General features: G+C 37.2%; 3 protein-coding genes across 3 annotated transcripts; 2 read left to right on the top strand and 1 right to left on the bottom strand.

Moving 5' to 3' along the window:
• Positions 1-199: 199 nt before the first annotated feature.
• On the top strand, positions 200-1979 carry LOC148690639 (uncharacterized). The gene has a single exon (XM_088685538.1). The coding sequence runs from the start codon at positions 361-363 to the stop codon at positions 1507-1509; it is 1149 nt and encodes a 382-aa protein (XP_088541664.1). The 5' UTR covers positions 200-360; the 3' UTR covers positions 1510-1979.
• A 1693-nt stretch (positions 1980-3672) lies between these two features.
• LOC148690638 (feruloyl CoA ortho-hydroxylase F6H1-3-like) lies at positions 3673-5537 on the bottom strand. The gene is made up of 2 exons (XM_088686697.1): positions 4947-5537; positions 3673-4522 (listed from the first exon to the last, which is right to left on the bottom strand). Exons 1-2 carry the CDS (start codon positions 5462-5464, stop codon positions 3949-3951), a joined length of 1092 nt encoding a protein of 363 aa, XP_088542823.1. The 5' UTR covers positions 5465-5537; the 3' UTR covers positions 3673-3948.
• Positions 5538-17317: 11780 nt separating this feature from the next.
• LOC148690637 (GPI ethanolamine phosphate transferase 2-like) lies at positions 17318-19054 on the top strand. Its single transcript, XM_088686145.1, has 4 exons — positions 17318-17496; positions 17670-17762; positions 17872-18155; positions 18678-19054. Exons 1-4 carry the CDS (start codon positions 17410-17412, stop codon positions 18814-18816), a joined length of 603 nt encoding a protein of 200 aa, XP_088542271.1. The 5' UTR covers positions 17318-17409; the 3' UTR covers positions 18817-19054.
• The last annotated feature ends 711 nt before the right edge of the window (positions 19055-19765 follow it).

Here is a 19765-nt window from a genome sequence, read left to right as displayed (position 1 = left end):
AAAATTTTGAAACCCTGTGTCTCCTTACCATCTGATTTTCTGATTGAGCGCAGACCGCACCAACTGCACCAAAAAGCACGAGAAGTTTGTGCCCCAAGCAACAGCCACGTCTCTCTCCCTGCGTGCCACCTGCAATGCAACGCATTACTCCTCTAAATGACCAAAATACCCTCACAAATTCCAGCTCAAAACCGGCAAATCTTCTCAAAACGTCATGCCCTTTTGTGTCCATCAAAATCCTCCTCTTTAAAACGGGATTCCCTCTCTTCCCCTCTGAATATCCCCCTCACTCCACTCCGCTTCTCTCCCACAAAGAAAGCACAAAATCCCTGAAAAATCAGAGAAACAAAACAACAAAAAATGGAACATGCAAAATGCAGCAGCGGCAGCGGGTCGTCCAAGGCCCAAACACTTCTCAACCGCTCTGCCCATTGCCTCAGCCGCCGAGATTTCTCTACTTGCCGCAAGCTCGCTCTTCAAGCTCGAGAATCCGACCCCTACAACTCCGCCTCCGACCAAATCCTTGCCGTCGCCGACGTTCTGCTCGCCGCCAACCGCCAAAACCCACCTGATTGGTACTCCGTTCTTCAAATACCCCGACCCGGACCCGCAAACCCGACTCTCATCCGGACCCAGTTCGAGAAACTCAGGACCCTCTTGCTCTTGAAACCCGGAAAGAACCGGTTCGCTTTCTCTCAGGAGGCCCTGTGGCTCATCAAGAAAGCCTGGTCCGTACTATCGGACCCGGAGAAGAAAACCCATTTCGAAAACGGGTCTGAGGAAGGGAAAGAAAGCGGAAAACAGAGAGAGGAGAGGGAAGGAATTGTGGGTAATGGGAAAAATGGCCGAGGGTATAATGGGGGAAAGACATTCTGGACTCTGTGTCCGTACTGCTATTATATGTTTGAGTACGAGAAGGTGTATGCAGATTGTTGCTTGAGGTGCCAGAATTGCAGGAAAGGTTTCCATGGCGTGGCGATAAAGCCGCCGTCAGGGGATGTGATAGTGGAGGGAAAGGAGCAGTACAATTTCTGTTTTGGCTACTTTCAAATGGGGTATATGGACCCGAATTCGAAGATGGAGTCGGAGGTGGTTGACAAGAAAGACGAGAATGTGGTGGTGATATCCGATGATGATTCCGATGAGGACGATTTCGGTGATGGTAATGTGGGTTTTGAGGGAATGCATGAGGAAGTGGTGAGGAGTGGGAGTCATGGAGCTGAAGGGAAGACGCCGGTGAAGAGGGTGAAGATTCCGGCTGGGCGGATAAAGAGCACGAAATCAAAGTCCGTGGCGAGGAATACGAAGAAGATAATGGGGAATGGGATGAGGAGTAGGAGGATTGAGTTGGAGGATGTTGAGAGAGTGAAATGTGAGGACATGGAGGTTGAAGAGGGAAATGGAGTTGCTGAGGGAGAGGGGGGTAGTGGGAGTGGTGGAACGGGAGGGCTGGAGTTTTTTGAAGGAGAAGATGATATCTTTGTTGGAATTGGGGATGGTCCCATATGAAAGGAATGCATTGCTTTTCGGGGTCGTTGACGGAAGCTTTCTGAATGGTTGAGGTAGCTAGTGGAAGGGTTTTCACAGTTGAAAGGAGACTGGATGACGACTCAATGAACCAGGTGATTTCATATCAAATCTGAAAATTAGATGAGTAGTTTATTTTGGTAAATTTAACCGACTTTTATCTTGTAAAAATGAAAAGTAAAGCAGAGGTTCTGCAACATCTCTTTGCTTTCGGTATAGTGCATCTGTGCTAGTCACTGAGAGTACATGCCTGTTCTACTTCTTTCTGACTCTGGTTAGTTTTGTGGAAGAACAGATGGGGCTTAATGAATTTGGGGACCGAAATTAACCTTCTCATAAATCCTAGATTGACTCTCTTTTATCGGTTTATGCCTTGTTTAAACTTTGAAAAATGCTTGCTGTGAATGAATGTTAATGAACAGTTATATGCTGCTCTGCTTGAGACTTCAAAATGTTTCAGTGAGTTATTGAACTAAGATTCTTAGAATGTTGGTTATCGCTCCGTTTTTCAGGGGCTCGATATCATCTATTTATACCGATGTTATTACAAGTTGACAGCTTAGTAGTAATACAGAAGTTCTCCCTGTTCAATGTTCCTTTTCCCTTCTGGATTGGAGGATATCAAACCTTCACAAGTCTTCACTTGTTATTTTCTGCGTTCTCGAAGAAAATATGGTATAGCTATTATGGTTAATATTGCGGTAACAGATGAAATGAAAAAAAATGGATGGAGGTTTTCCTTGCTTCATATCCCTTCTTATTTCACAACTGAGCTGGTCTGTCTTATCAGTTCATACATCCTTTTATGGCAGGTCTGTCTAAGAAGTGTCTAGGCTACAATCATCCTTCTGAGCTTATTGTGTTGTTTAAGATATATCGTGTATATCCTTATGAGTGTCTCTTATTGTTCCTCACTTTAGCGTATGCTTCATACGAACCAACTTGGTTGTAGGACACATCATTTATAAGTATAATCTTCAGGACCTTAGCGATCGTGATGAAGCACCTAGATTTTAAGGTCAGTGAGAAAAGAGGACTAGTTGCAGGTTCAACTTTTGTTGTTACATTGTAACTTATCCCACATCAATGTTTTTATTTACGTTGGAAAATGCTTTTCTATCCGATTTAGATGAAAGCAAGTTAAGCAACTTACATGACCACTAATATTAACCTCCCAGTATGTAACATATTTTGAAGCTTTTGCATTGTATTCAAAAGTTATAAAGCACTCTTCTACATGTTAATTATTTTATATTCGTACATACATAATTGAGTATGAGATGGTGTTGTTCAAGAAAAACAATAGCAATGGTGTTAAAAATGTTAATGTACTGTATGGCTACTGCATTGTGTCTTCATTCCTACTGCTACTGCCCATGATTTGTGTATGCAAACAGTTATATTAGTCACTGATATGGCATGCATATTTAAAATGATTGCAGCTTTCTGTCATCATATGTTTCAATACAATTATAATGGCGGCCGATCCTGGACTGGACTTGGAAAGTCAGTTTGATAAGTGTTTATTCTTGTTAGATGTGACCAAAGTAGTTAGCCTGTTAAGAAGTTAAGATATCTCCAAGATGAATTAGACAGAAATCTATATATCGCATTGACAAAAATTGAAGAGTATGAGTTCCTTGAATTAGAATTCGATTTGGGTTTTTCTAGGTTGGGAATTGGGTTCTGGATTTTCTGCTGAATGAGTGATTTCCATGTACTGGACACTGCTTGAAAAATGGTAGACAACTTGGAAGTTGTGATATATTTATCTTCTTCTTTCTTGTTACCTTTTTACTTTGTTGTTTGTTGTTGGTGCTTTGGTGGTTGGGAATTTACGATTCCAACTCAACTAAAAGATGTGATGCGAACGAAGAGGAGAATGACTATACCTATACATCCCGAGACGTTACTGTGGCATTTCGAACTTATCACATGTTGACATGCGTTTTAACTTCCCCACATGATGTTGCGGAGAGATATTGAGGTGTAATTATAGCATGTGTGGTGTTTCTTCTTCTTTCTGTATACTGAGCTCAGGTTATATACATATAATATGAGTTTGTTCAGGTAATTAAAACGTATGCAACCTATTTATATCACGTTTGGAAGTGCTTGACATGATCAGAAAATGAGACTTACAAATTTATCACATTTACTTAAATAACAAATTTAATAAAGATATTACATCGTTGATCACATCTCTTACAAAGATAAGTTCCACGAATGTCACACATACTTAACACATAGTTTTATTCTTTAATAGGACTTTGATCGCTAAACTTATTCACCCAACATCTTTTACGAAGATAAGTTCCACGAATGTCACGCGTAGTCAACAAATTGTTTTATTCTTTAGCAAGACCTTGATCGCTAAACTTATTCACCCAACGGAACATTCCACAATGCATGGTAATAACTTCATGCTTTGGCAAAGTCAATTGTACCCTTCCCATCATGAGCCTTGCGGAAGAAATGTCTGACATAGTCAGAGTAGAGAACTTGTTTATACACTGCTTTCTCCCCACTTGCAAGAACTTCCGGCAGCGGAGCGATCAAATCCGATGGCCTTGGGTTGACAAAAATGGGAACCGAAATTCTGTTCTTACATCCATTGGCTGCGACTCGATGCTCGATGCTCTTGTATCGTCCGTTGCTCATTATTTGCAGTGCATCGCCTACGTTGATCACCAACGACCCCTTCACTGGAGGAACATGAACCCAGCTCTTCTCATCGGTTCCGCGGATGTAAAGTCCACCGATGTGGTCTTGGAGGAGGATTGTGAGTGTTGAGACATCGGAGTGACGGCCGACTCCAACCGTGAGCTCAGGGTTTGGACACACCGGGTAGTAGTTAAGGTTAATCCGCTTGGATCCCATTAGAAGATGTTCCTTTTCTTGGTCCAGTTCTTTCACGTTTAGTCTTTTCATTAGCATTTCTAGGATTTGTTTTGTAAGAATGTCGGTCTTCTTCATGTATTCCAGCACTTCAGCCCTACAAGCATGTATGCATATATTAGCTCATACGATAATTAAATTTGTAAGTACATTATAAAGGTGTTAAAAGAGAATAATACATAGGAGAGATTTAAGTGAAATCGTCCTTTCTCCTTATCATGCATGCTAGCATGTCAGGTATAACCATTTCATGATGGGTATTTGGAAATGAAAAAGATCTAACAAATGACTTAATATGAGCAGATCGATCCGCCGTCACGATGACATAATACGACTATCATACGTACACTAATGATTCTCGGCTGAACTAATATAATTATATGTATTACAATAATTCATTGATCATACTAGAGAAAGTATGGTCAACATATATATATATATATATGTATGTATGTATGTATGTATACAAATAATTTTGATTTAATGTTGTGGTGTAAAGAGTAGATACTAGTAGTGCTTACTTGCATGCAGGAGGCCAGAATGCAGATGCCTCATCCTCAGACACATAGAATAGACTAAGCCAATCTTTCCACTCCAAAGCCTTCTCTGCATGAGGACTAAAGCTCGTTCCAAACCGGACATTTTTTGAGGCCGAATGCTCAACCGAATACTTAGTCTTCTTCTCGGCTGGCAACTCGAAGAAGCGATGAGTTGCTTCCTTCACATTCTCAAGAACTTCAATTGGCACCCCATGATTCACTAGTTGAAAGAATCCCCACTTCTCCGCTGCATTGCAAATTGCTTCTGCAACTTTTGGGTCGTCAGAGTTGGACATGTCGATAATGGGAATGTACTCTCCAGGGTTTGTTGTGGCCACAACATTCATAGTAGTAATTCTTTCTTCAAGGGGTTGGATATATTGCTTGGGGAGGGCTTTTAGTCCCATTTCTGAAAGACCCTTTACTCCATGACTTTTGCTTATAACAAAATCAGTGACGCTTGAAGGGTCGGTGATGGTTTGTGCCACAGGTGGAGCCATTTCTGTAGGTTGGGACTTGGGAACGATCCAATGAGGGTTGCAAAATTAAATCTTCAAAGAAGTCTCTGGCTTGAAGAATTGGTTTGACTATAAAGTGGGAGCAGAGGTATATTTATATTTGAGTTTTATTAATTAACAATGTCTCACCAAATGAGCTAGCAATTAGCATGCCTAAGTTCTTCAAGCTTTGGGTTTAGGTGTGGCACTAGTTTAATTGTGTTCGAGTGACTATTACACAAACAATTGGTGTTACCAATTCTTCCGTAATTTCTTTTTTTTTTGGTTGAAAAAAACGATATTATCTATATTAAGGGGAAGGAGGGTGAGCTTTTTACAATGAGTTAACAATAATATGGTTCAAATTCGCCTTTGGCGAAAATTAAATCTAAGACATCTCACTTACAACTGAAGAGAAATACCACTAGATCGTAGTACTAAATGACCATTCTTTTGGAATGGTGTTGGAATCCCTCCTGAAGTTGCCCATTCCTTTGTTCTTGATTTCCAGAGTTGGATGGCCATAAACCTTAGGACACATTGTTCTACCATTCATGGTTTACCCTGGAACCTTATCTTTGCTTCAACTCTCTGGTATTACTGGAAAGGGAGGAACAATCTTGTCTTCAATGATGGCCAACAACCGCCTGTCTCTCCCCAGAAGTTCATTTTTCAATTTGCAAGGGATTGGTATGATGCCAACAAGTGTTCTTCTAGTAAGCCTCCTAGACAAATCATCTCAATCCATTGGATCCACCCGCCAATTGGTAGATATAAAATCAATACAGATGGGAGTTGTAATGACCCATTTAGTCACATAAGTGCTGGAGGTTTGATTCGCAATTCTGAAGGGGATTGGATTAAGGGATTTGCTGCTAATTTGGGCAGAGGAACCATCATGGAAGCTGAGCTTTGGGGTGTTTTCATGGGCCTTTCTATAGCTTGGGACGAGGGATGCAGGGATGTGATCCTCGAATGTGATTCTTGGGATGTTGTTAGTTTGATCCAAAAACCTATTATGGATTCGCACCCGCTCTACAACCTCATTATTGACTGTAAAGAAGCCATCGAAAAAAATTGGAAATGTGAAGTCACTCATATCTATAGAGAAAAGAATGCTTCAACCGATCACATGGCTGACTTGGGTCATGGGCTATCCCTAGGCCTTCATGTTTTTGTTTCTCCTCCTACCACTACTAGTAATTTTCTAGTTTCTGATTCTATTGGCAGGGCCCTTCCTAGGGCTGTTCTTGCCTGACTTTTTTGTTTTGCTTGCCGGGCTTTGCCCTCCGTTGTACCAAAAAAAAAAACATTATATGAATCATTCAGCTAGTCGCCATGCCAAATATATAGGTTAAATCTAATTCTACAAACTTCTTTTTCTATCTGTTTTAGAAATGCTTTTATGAAAAACATTTCCGTTCAGAAGCGCTTATAATTAATATTATATTTTTAATAAAAATACAAGTAATTTTTTGAAAAAACACTTGAAGTGTTTCTTGAAGAAGCTTATATCAAGTGCTTCATGGAAGAAGAACTTGAAGAGTTTTTTGTAACTTAGAAACATTTTTAATCTTTTATGTCAAAAATTTTAGTTAAAGCACTTTGGATGATATAAAAGCGTTTATCTTCAAACCAATTCCTCCCTCCCTCGCTTCTTAGTATAAATATACTTTTATATCAAAACAAACACTTGGAGGACTTTTCTTAGGTAAAGTGCATGAATTATGAAAATCAACTGACTAAAGCATAGTATATAGGTCTTCCTTAGCTTTAGGGGTAGGTGATCGTGGGTGCTTCATGTTGTATGCAGTATAATAGAAAAAATGCTAGTTATTTATTATTTTTATCTCATGTCATATGCAATATATTAGAAAAAATGCTAGTTTTGACTACTATATTATGCAATATAACAGTCAAAATCTTTTCCGTCACTATGATGTGAGGTCTTATCTAATTTGTACTTAGGGTTACCAAAAATTGCGACCAAGAGAAAAAGAAAAGGTTCTTAAAAATCTAGTAATATTTATGGGGCTAAATTACATTTGATCCCTCCCAAATACAATCTTATATGACATTTTAAAGATATTTCAATCTCGTACATTTTAGTAATTATTTTATTTGAATTTTATACAACTGTTAGAAAATTTGTTAAGTTAGATGTCGAATGATGATGTGGTAACACTAGGTTCCACATTTGTGCTAACGTGACTACCAACTTATGCCACATGACCAAACAAAATATTTACCCATCTTTTTTCTTTTTTGATTACCTTCCTTGCGTATGTATAAGACCGAATCCATTCAATTTCTAAAAAAGATTACATTTTGCACCATCAGGTTTGTGTTCAATTTCAACTTTATGCAACATCATTAAAACATTTTAATCTCATAGATTTACTTATTATTTCATTTCAATGTCATACATCCGTCTCAAAAATTTGTTAAGCTAACCATTGAGTGATGATGTGGTAATAGTTGGTTCCATATTTGTACTGACATAACTGGCAAACTTGTGCCACAAGACCAAACAACTAATTACAAAACTATTTTGTCTATAAATGTTTTTAAAAAATTATAATTTAGTTGGCTTCTCCGAACAACTGATTAAGAAAATCCAAATATATCCGTGAACAATAAATTAAGCAAACACTAATTAACTAAAATCAGATTAAATAGTTCAGATTTTTAATTATCAGCTCAATCTTCGTGCTGGAAAATGATTCTAGCAAATCACTGAACTCAAAAATCACATTTGGATTTAATGTCAAAGCAGAATTATAAACACCAACAAAGTCTTATCCCACTAAATGGGGTTGGCTGTATGAATCCTAGAACGCCACTGCGTTCAATTTTGAGCTAAGTTTTCTGGTAGCTCGAAGTACTCCATATCTTTCCTTAAAGCCTCTTTCGAAGTCTTTCTCTATCCCTTTTGGCTTGAGCACCTATTTCATAATTGCATTTTCAAACCGGAACATATGTAGGTCTTTGGTTTACATGTCCAAACCACTTTAACCGATTTTCTCTCTTAAGTTCAATTGTGATCACTCTACTTTACCTCTGATATCCTCGTTCTTAATCTTAGCCTTTCTCGTGTGGCCACACATTCTCAATGGAGCACTCTATCTCCGCTACACTTATTTTTTTGCACGTGGTGATGCTTGACAGCCCATCATTTCGTGCCATGGAGCATTGTTGGCCTTAATGTTGTTCTATAAATTTTTTCCTTTAGCTTTATTGGCATACCAGGGTTGCACAACACACCCGATGCATTCTTCCACATCATCCATCCAACTTGTATTCTATGTTAAAATCTTCATCAAATTCTCTGTTCTTTTGTAAGATAGATCCAAGATAATGAAAGCGTTAATTCTTTGGTACTTTCTGATCTCCAATCCTCACCCTGTCATTTAGACCCTCATTCCCACTGAACTTGCATTTCATGTTGGAGTTTTGAGGCTCCTTGTCCCACATCGGGGAACATAGGCTTCCCAAGGACCTTTATATATTTTTTGTCTTCTACATTAGTAGTTAGGATTTGGATCATTTGGAAAGGGATTGAAGGCTTGGGTCTTATGGTTGTGTGGATTAGATTTGTAAAATATAGCCTAATATAATTGATATTAATTAATCAGGACAAGGGCCTTGGGCCTTGTAAGTTAAAATTATTAATTTTGGATTAAGTTTTTTAATTAACATATTAATTAAAAAACGTTTTGATTAAGAGGCATGATTTTTAGAAAGAGTTGTGTATTTTCAAATAAGTTCAACATGTATTTGAAAGAGTGTGAAACAACTTATATATTTGTAATCTCAATTTCCAAAAAAAAAAAAAATCATCTTTTCTGCACTAAATTTTCGGAGAGTAAACACACAAAATAATTCGCTAGAATTCTATAATCCAGTGCGGGTTGTGGAATTAGATGGTTGTATCCTGGTCGAGCAGACGTTGTAGAACCACAAGCACAAGAGTGGGACAAAAATACTGTTCGAAAGACAGCTTTTATACTAGCCTTTACTTGTGGTTAATCAAGTTAATACTATTTTAATTCCTGTATTTATTTCTATATTTCATTATGTATAACAAGTATTTTTGGTTAATAAAGTATTAGAATTTCTAGTTCTATTATTTCTGTTATTTTTATTTATTTCTGAATTGTTCTCCAACACTTTATACTTTTTCTTTAACCTATTTAGGCAAAGACTTTTAGATCCCAACACTTCTAGCCAAAGGTTAAACTTCGTATTTGCTCCACCCTGTATTTCATCTATCATTATTTGATTCGCACACTGTTCTTGATCTCGCGATCGACGACTCTAATGAGGTCGATCCCCACTTCAATTTGTTCAAAGGCTGAGGTGGGTCCCTCTTGAAGGAGAAGATGGTGAAGGGTGCTTGTAAGAAATTTGTCTGCATCGTCGACAAGTCGAAGCTCGTCAGGGAGTTTTCGATATCAGAACCTGGTCTCCGTCGATGCCCTGTAGTTCGAGTTTGGGATGGGGCAGGGTGTGGTTGCAAGCCTTGCCCGTGGGGAGTATATGGTTTTAAGTTTTTTTTACTTTCCTTAATTAATTATTTTAATATCCTAACTAAATTATAATTTTTAAAAATATTTGTAGAAAAATTAGTTTTTGTTATTAGTTGTTTAGCCATGTGACACAAGTTAGGTGGCCACGTTAGCACAAATGTGAAATTTATTGTTACCACATCATCAATTAATAGTTAATTTAACAAATTTTCTAATGGAAATTGAAATGAAAGAATATATAAATGTATGAGATTGAAATATTTTAAAGATATTATATGAGGTTGCAATTGAACATAGACTTGAAGGTGCAAAATGTAATTTACCCTATTTATGAAGCACATGTTAAAAGTATAATGAGAAATTCATCATGCCCACATTTTTGTACTTCTTTCCTGCCTCTTAAACTCAGCGATAACTTTGCATTGGTTCAAAATACTGTTGATGAATTATTAAGGGGAAAATTAGAATCCCATGCACTTTTCTAACCGTCTTTAGATCAAACATTGATTTTATTTTGAAATTTGATTAGGACGCCTAAACAATAGCCATGTCAGCATTTTTATATTTATTTAGATTACATGCTATTATTGTTTTTTTTTTAAAATTTAAAATGTTTATTATTAAATTCCATATATATTCATTTAGGTTGATATATTTTTGTACGTGGCCTATTTTGTAGGAAGTCGTTTGTTTCTTCTCCATGTTTGAACCGTATGGTTCTTCTCCCACGTTTGAATTATGTGATCCTCAATTTCGAATTTTGAATGGACTTATCCATTTCAATTAGTGGTTATTTTCATTACTTTATTTTGATATCATGTGGGATAATTAGACTTATTTCCTATTTTCGGAGGCTTGAGGCTGGTATGTTTAGAAGGTTTTATCGAGATTCTTTACAACGTCCACCTTGATATCTGTGGTACGTTGTGATAAATACTTATACCTCATTTATAGTGATTGTGATATATTGTTGTTTAGACATAAAGGTGCTTAATGGGGTTTCAGATAATTATCATAAAGTTAATGCTTTTTGTAGTTTTGTCGATTTTAATCTGGGTTCGAAAAGCGATTAGAATTGGTTATTTTGTTGTGGGTTTCAGATAACTATTCAGATGCATTTTTTTAGGTGCCATGTACAATTGTTATGTTGAGTTTTAATGGAGCGGTGCTTGTTTACATGATTTGGTTTAAGACTTGTCGTCCTAGCACTAATTCATTTTCCTCATTTTTATTCCTTCTCTTATTAATGCTCATTTATATTGATAAGATATAACACTGAAAGATGCACACTAAAGAAGTTGGGTTGAGTTTTTGAAGATTTGAAAGTTGCCCTACACATGTTCGATGAAATGCCCCAATAAGTATTGGTGTTGTGTGCATTTTACTTGGGTGTGTAAGGCTTATGTCTTGCTTGAAAGAAGCCAGGTGGTCGGTTATAGTTGTTGGGAACAGATTGTTGTCCGTTGTCTTGATTGTTCCACTTTAAGTGTGGATGATCACGCCACCCTGCGTTATAGTTGTTGGAGTATGGATCATACTTTTGTCTTTGTTGCCCCTGAAACCCTCCTAACGCATTAGCTTGCTCAAGACCACCTTGATCCATTAACGAAAGGCACATATCTGTGGCATGTCCCATTATTGAACATACACCGCACACCTGTTTTGGAGCCACCATAACCTGTTGCACAAGATTAGTCAAGTTAGCTAATTGTAATTCAATACTAGAGTTAGCACTTACCTCGTTAACTTTCTTAAGAGGTAGCTCATCTCTCCCTCCAAATTGTCGTGTGTTGCCAGCAATGTTCTTTAATAATGCCTTAGCATTTGTTGGTGTTTTGTCCATGAATGCTCCTCCACTTGCTGCATCAAGCATTACACGATCAGTACCACACAATCCTTCATAAAAATATTGTATTAAAAGATGCTCTGAAATTTGATGATTAGGACAAGATGCAACCAAATGTGTGAATCGCTCATAGTAATTTCCAAAGGGCTCTCCATGTTGTTGTTGGATTGCACATATGTCTTTCCTTATGCTTGCAGCTTTTGTGGCCGGAAAATATTGCTCCAAGAATGCTTGCTTCACCTGGTTCCATGTGTTCATCGATCCTGGAGGTAAATTATAGAGCCACTCCTTTGCCTTAGCTTCTAATGTAAATGGGAATGCCCTCAACTTGACTTGCTCCTCATCCACATTGGCTGGTCTCATTCCCGAGCATACCACATGAAACTCCATGAGATGCTTGTTGGCATCCTCTGTTGAGAAGCCATGGAACTTAGGCAAGTAGTGAATCATGCCGAACTTAAGCTCAAATCCTCCTTCTGCATTTGGATATGTGATGCACAATGGTTGTTGATCCGTATTTGGCGTTGCCAACTCCCTCAAAGTACGGTTATCAGCCATGCCTTCTTGTGGTTCTTCCTCCTCTTCCGAACTCAAATGTGGTGGAGAAGATGGTGGTAAGGACACCGATGCACGCTTCTCCTTGATTGTTCCTCGAAGCTTTCGAAATGTTCGTTCAACCTCAGGATCGTAGGAAGCTAGATCAATGCTCTTGGACCTTCGAGTACGCATATACTACGAAGAGTACCTGAAATAAAAACAAAAACAAAAACACTAATTAGACAAGAAAAGAAAACAATAAAAAATAAGTAATTAGAAATAACAATCCCCGGCGACACGGCGCCAAAAATTTGATAGGATTAAAAGCACACTACAAAGTAGCACACAAATGTCCTATTGATTTTCCTTATTAACATTAAGATTTGTCAATTGTAGCATATGAAAATAAGGGTCTTTCCCGCAGAAGATTGTTTTATCTAACTACTTAAAATGTCACAAAAACTGGGCTGCTGTCACTACTAACCAGCCACCGAAAAATAATTATTAGACCGACTTAGACTTATCTAAAGTCTACGAAATTTTATATGCAGATACTAGACACACAGAGCTACACTCGCACAAATTTTTGGAATTTTTGGAGTTGATTTGCTATTTAAATTAAATCGATCAAAAACAGAACAGAGACAGATTTTTGAGTAGTTCGCAAATTAAGAAAAACGAGTTAGGGGAATTGCTATTCACCACCAAATAATCATGCAAACATGTTATGTTTCATTCAAATTCCTTTCATTTCTGGATGAAGATGCTCAAGTTGACTCAATGTTAGAACCCAACCTATTACTCTTTCTTATGTAATATGTTAAGAGAATGACGTTTTCAACTTAACTTAGTCTCTAACATGCAATCTAGAATGGTGTGTTCATAGATTTAACAAGTAGAAATCATTAAGAACAAAAAGAGTTTGAGTCATCACAAGGCATCGTAAGTACTAGCGTTGTCTTACTTATCCTAGAAATTGATTCACATGTTAATCACAATTAACAGGTACTACTCTAGAACATATGTAGGTCCTCATTCGACAAGGGTAGACACACACATATTCATAGCATTAGAATCCTAGATATGCTTACTAAGTATGCATCCGTAGAAAACACAAAAAGAATTCATCAATGAGACAAATAGTGAACCAATTTTCATCCATTCGTAAAAGTAATTCAAACGAAATGTCATAACAAACTTGCAATCATATTCAGGGCTTCAAAACAGCCCCTAACTACTAAAAATTAGTTACACATAATTCTCAAATTAAACCAAAAGAAAGACATGAGTTTGAGAAGATAAAACCGAGAGAAGAGAATGCCAAGATTTCCTCATTCCTTTCCTTCCTTCCCCAACGCAGCAGCCTTTCCTTTTTTTCTTGTTTCCTTGTTTTTCTATATTTTTTTTTTCACACTTTTTCTCCCCCTTTCCTGCTGCAACTTGTAGGTCTTTTCTTATTTTCTGCTGCCACAGTTTTTTCTCCATAACTCACCCCACTAACAGCCATTTAGTGATGACAATAAGTGGGAGGAAATGCTAAAACAATTGTAACTCTTTGGGCTGCCTTTATGCCCATTACTCTCACTTAATTTTTCATTTCCTCTGATATTTGAATAGGTGTTAGCTGGCTTGTTCTTGGCTGCATCAGTTTTGGCTGTTAGTTTTATGGGATTTATTGCTTTCAATGCTTTCTTGTCAGTTACAAACTGCTCAGCCTCCTGGGAACCTTTCAGTGTTAGAACAACCATAACTTCTTCTAAAAAAATGATATTAAAATCCACAAAATGCTCCAGAAAATAGACATCCGTAGCTTTCCAAGCATATAAGGCTCATTCTCTAATTCATTCTGAGCTGTCCACAACTTGCTTCCAAAGTCAGCTGACCTGCACAGGCAGTTTTGACGAATTTATTACTTAGAATTCCACTTGTGTTATTTTTCTTTTCTTTACTTGACAAATCCTGCAAAACACAAAAACAAAGTAAATAACTTAAAAATATAAGGAACTAACTAAGAAAAGACAAGTGAATTTGATATAAAATATATATAAATATGAGCTTATCAATCGAGGGTCCCACCCGGTAAACACCCCTGATGAGGAGTCCATATGTCAATTCAAGTTAAAGAAGAAATAGGACATGTTCCCTTGGTAGACTCCAATCTTCCATATAAAGCCCAGCTAACATCAGACAACTCATAATCATCAAAGTAGATTGAGTAAGCGGATTTAACAACTATGGCACAATCAGTGTTGCGATATCTATCTAAAATAGTTAGATTCCCTGTTATCAGTGTCTTGATGTCAAACAGCTAATAGAAGGCTTGAAACACCAACTGGTTCAGTCCCTTCCTTATAGCCTTGCTGTCCAATCTTTTCTACAATCATTTCTTTCTTCTAGGCATCAATCCCATGTGAACAAAAAGACATTTGTGTTCCTCGCCCTACTCTACTTGCAGTCACTGTGGATGCACCTGAGAAGATAGTATTCACTGCATGAGGGGCTGTACTAGGGCCAAATCTCTTTTGGATGGTCTTGGCATCCCTCCTTGGTCAACTTCTTTAATTTTCCCTTAATGGCTCAAGGTCAATCTATCTTCCAACCAAAAAACTAGGTTTCATTTGTGTTGGGGTCAAGTTTTTGGTTTATGTTGTTGGTTTCTGTGGAGGTGGAGAAATCTTGAAATTTTTTCTAATTGTTTTGGTAAAAATAAACTCAAAAAACAATATTTAGACTAAGTTTTTTAGAACATCAAATTGATGTTTTCTTTGTTTTCAAGAAATAGTTTCCAAAAAAATAGAAAATAAAATATACATCGTAATACAAAGTTAGAGATTTAATAAAATCATGTATGCCGCCGCCACCACCACCATCACCACAACAACATTCTCCACTGTCTCTCCACTATCATGACCATCTTTGACACCACCACCTCCCACCACCATTATCACCACCGCCATCACCCTCGTTGCCATGGCCACCACCACATCTACCATCTCACATTCACCACAACCGACACTACAGCCACTTTTTCACCATTACCACCATGACATGCACCTCCAGTGCCACAACTGCCACCACAACTAACATTAACACCACATATTATCCGCCGCCACCATTGTCATCACCACCTTCGTTGTGTCACTGCTACGACCACCACCATTGCCACCAACTTCTACCACCATTGCCATCACATTCTCCACCCCATTACCCTCACTACCACCATCACCACTACCACCACTCCAACCACCATTGCTACCAACACCACTCTCGTCTCAACCACTATCTCTTCCACCACCATTACTATGAAGTACACATTTTTTTTTTTCTGACATTTTTGATATTGGTAAGACGTGTTTTCATTCTTACAAATCATTCTCGGATTAAAACTACCAAATGCATTCTCAAATCATAAAAATGCCAACATTTTTGTTTTACAAAACCGTTCTTCACATGTCATTTTGCAATATGTTATTGACCAGCCCTAATTTTTCTATTCTTTTGGAATATGTTCTTTTTAGAAAACGTTTCCAAAATTTTGGATTTATTATAAAAATTGGAGCAATGGTTCCAGAATTTTGGACCAATTGGAGCTTTGGTCCACAAACTAAAAATGTATGAGTCTTGATCCCTCAACTTCCCATAATGTGGAGCAATTATCTTTTTGAGTAACTGGACAGTGATGTTTAGTCCTGCACTCCTAGCATACCTTATGAGCAACAGTATGATGATTATTGTTGTAAAGAATATTTGTACTCTTACTTTGTCAATTTGATAACTATCCCAGCATTTTGTGGGTTTCACTCACAAACTGATTTTACAGGGTAGTTCCAAGTTTGTTTTATAGAAATATTTGAAGTAGTACTTCCATTATGATGAAAAAATCCTACTGTGAATGTATACGATTTAGATTGATCATCACCTCTTTGGAAAAGTCAAAGTATCCACGTACATGCATTATGTTGATTTAAAGTAATCTTGAATGATAAATTTGGTTTCTGCTTGGGGGCATTGCTTCATTTTTCACTTTTAACTGAACCTACATTTCAGATTCTCCACTATTTGGGCTTAGATCATGTTGGACATATTGGTGGGCGCAACAGATGTTCCACTTTCCTAATTTCTGTTGAATTTTCATTTGTTTGATTCAACGATCTTATTTTTTTGGTACATTTGTTTGATCATTTCAGTGCCTTGATGGCCCCAAAACTTCGAGAGATGGATGAGGTGGTGAAGATGATTCATATGAATAGTGTACTAAATCAAAAGAATGATGAAGGACAGACACTTTTGGTTTGTCATTTCTCTTTTTCTAATTCTTCTTGTTGACCGTAGATTCTTAATCATGTCTCATGAATCTATAGCTGTTGATCATGGGTTTTTCATGTAGGGAGCAATAACTGATCAGCATTTTACCTACCTTGTTTTGAAAAATCCCCAGAACTGACATAAATTAAAAAAAGAAAACGAAGCTTAACACAGAAGAAAAAATGTAACATGCATTCCCAGCTGTAGGGTTTCTTAAGCTGTTTTTTTATTTTTTGGATTTAATTTTGAGGCACCAGTTGTATAATGTAAAACAGCTGTTAATGTGTAAAACTGTTGGTACATAAATACATGATATGCTGACTACCACTGTTGTAGTAAGTGACCATGGCATGACTGAGAGTGGTAATCACGGAGGGTCCTCCTATGAAGAAACTGACTCCTTAGCTCTTTTCATTGGCGTGAAAAATAACATCTCTGATGACTTCTTGTCCACCCATAACACTGTTCACCAGGTAATTTATATATTGAATTGTCTGTTTACAGTGTTCTATGATTATTTGAATCGAATGGGCTTCCTCAGATTCCATTACAATGCAAGAGGATTAAACTTTAATTTGCTGCCCTAGAGAATTTGGCCCAGAGTATAAGACCAATGTAATTCTTGTATCTAGTTGCTGGTGAAATTAAGAGAATCTCTGTATCTAGTTGGGTGGGAATACATCTCTTTCTGGTGTCTTCTGCAACTGCTGCTTCAACAAACAATTAACTCAATGACTATATTGTTGCTACTTGTGCAAATTTTGGCCAGCATGTTGTATTTTTCTTATAGTGGCCTGCATCAGAAGCAATGGGTTGAGGTCAGTTTCAATAACCTCTTGTTTTGAGTTAAAACTGATTTCAGTATTGTGTTGAAGTCAATGTAATTATAGACCGGTCCAGTCACTAAATGCAATTATGTTGTACAGTTATTTATTCCCTAAGCCCGATTTATTTCACACACTAATACTTCATTTTACATTTGTTCTTATAGATTGCTGCGTTGTACTTTTTGGGAATGGCCGGCCATTTTGCTCTGGGTAACAGCAATTCACTAGCTACTATTGATGTTGCGGGAGCTTTTATGGTACATCCTTACCCTGACATGGTTTATATTATATGCAGAAAAAAATGTATTTTTGGGGTACAGTTGCAGTATTTTTTGGGTCTAATTTTGATTGTTTACTCGTTGCTAGGGAATCTCAAATCACTCGACAGTACTTTCTGGAATTTTAATGTTCATTATCACCTATGCATCCCCAATGTTATTTATCCTTAGCATGGTGATGTATGTCTCTGTGAGGGACACAGGCTATCTCCCATCTCTCGTGAATGCAGATTCCACACATCTCCTCAAACTGATGCTTGGCTTCCCTTGTCTGGTTCCGCTGGGGTTGAACTCCATTTTGCTAACAGCATACACCATCGTATTGCTGATAATGAGGAGCCATCTTTTTGTTTGGAGCGTCTTTTCCCCAAAGTAAGTCTCACTTAAATTAAATAAGAGCTTGTATTAGTTTCAACTGATTGTTATAAAAAAATTCTGTGATCATCTATATATTCTACTAGCGAACTCCTTGGTAAGATGTTGGAAAATATATGACACCAATTTATATAGGGCAATGGTGAGACATCTAGAAAGAATTGAGTCGAAAGAGAAGAATGACTGGGGAAAAATAAAGAACTTAAAAAAAGAGTCATCTGTCAAGAAGTATGAAACTTTAAGACCTTATCTATGCAATCCACATGATGACATACAATGAGAGTTGTAACCGGAAAAAAAATATTCGGTGATCAAAGATAAATAAAATGAATCCCTAAATTCTATTTGTATGTGACATACTAATTTAAGATAAACCCGCCATCTAAGCTTATGTTTACTTGTAAAGTAGATATTAGTTTTCCTTGCATCTGCTGCTGAAGACATTTCGATAGCTAAATTGAGTACACAGCTCATTAACTTGACTTACATTGGAAACTATGGTGTACATCCATTTTCCAGGTACATTTATGTTTGTACCACAACTATATGCGTCTACATTGGTGTATCTGTAGTAGCTACAACAGTGACATATACTTACTGGGTGCTGGGGTTGAGGAAAAAGATGCAATCTAAGCGTGGCCATCACCATTTAAGATAGAGCTCGACTGCGGGAGTAATGCTAGTTTGTTGGCGGTAAACCAACAGAGACAGATGATTCTTTTATATGGAAGTTTTTTTGTAGAAGTAACAGTTACCGAAACAGCAGAAATACGGGCTGATTAAAGTGTTGATTTTTGAGTTAATTTTGTGTTGCAATAACAATTTTGATAAAGTTAAACTTAGAGGGTAAGACCTTTTATAAAATCATTTCCAACACAATGCAAAATGTTTCTTAATTTTTCTTTTGGTCTTTAGGTCTTTTGCAGGTTCTCACTTTTTTATTTTATTTTTATTTTTATGTTATACTTTATTTTCAGCAGAAAGAAGCAACTCACTTCCGTTATCTTTCTAATAACTTGGAAACCCCTTCAACACGTTATCTGTCTGCCATGTCTACCTGTTGTACTTAATAAATTACATTTAAAGGGCACCAGGTTTCTGCTATACAAATACAATTAGCGGCAGCTTCCCTCCACTCTCCTGCTGCTTCCAATCCAACTTTTATTGGAGAAACATGAATGGCATTTTCAATGGTGGTCCAATGCATCCGATGTTTCTGACGTTTTAGACGTTAGATATTTTGTATAAACACACAAAAATTAAGATTTCACAGTTAAAATGTTCAAGATATGGATTTAAGCTTTGTCCTATCATTTTAAAGCAGCATACAACTGTTAAATGATCCGTTTTTAATATATCATTATGCCATCGTTTTGTCATTTATATGTATTACTACATTCGTAAAAACATATAATCGATATGTTGTTGATATTCATTTCAAAAACCAATCGTCAGAATTTTAGCTAATTACCTGGGACTCACTCTGACTGGGGTCAGATGATACAGTCAATACCATTGAAAATTTTGAAACCCTCCGTCTCCGCACCATCTGATTTTCTGATTGAGCACAGATCGCACCAACTGCACCAAAAAGCACGAGAAGTTTG

The sequence above is a fragment of the Pyrus communis genome, chromosome 15 (assembly GCF_041283825.1).
Source record: "Pyrus communis isolate YQ-2024b chromosome 15, ASM4128382v1, whole genome shotgun sequence".
Classification (NCBI taxonomy): Eukaryota; Viridiplantae; Streptophyta; class Magnoliopsida; order Rosales; family Rosaceae; genus Pyrus; species Pyrus communis.
This window is presented reverse-complemented; position numbering and strand designations above follow the sequence as displayed.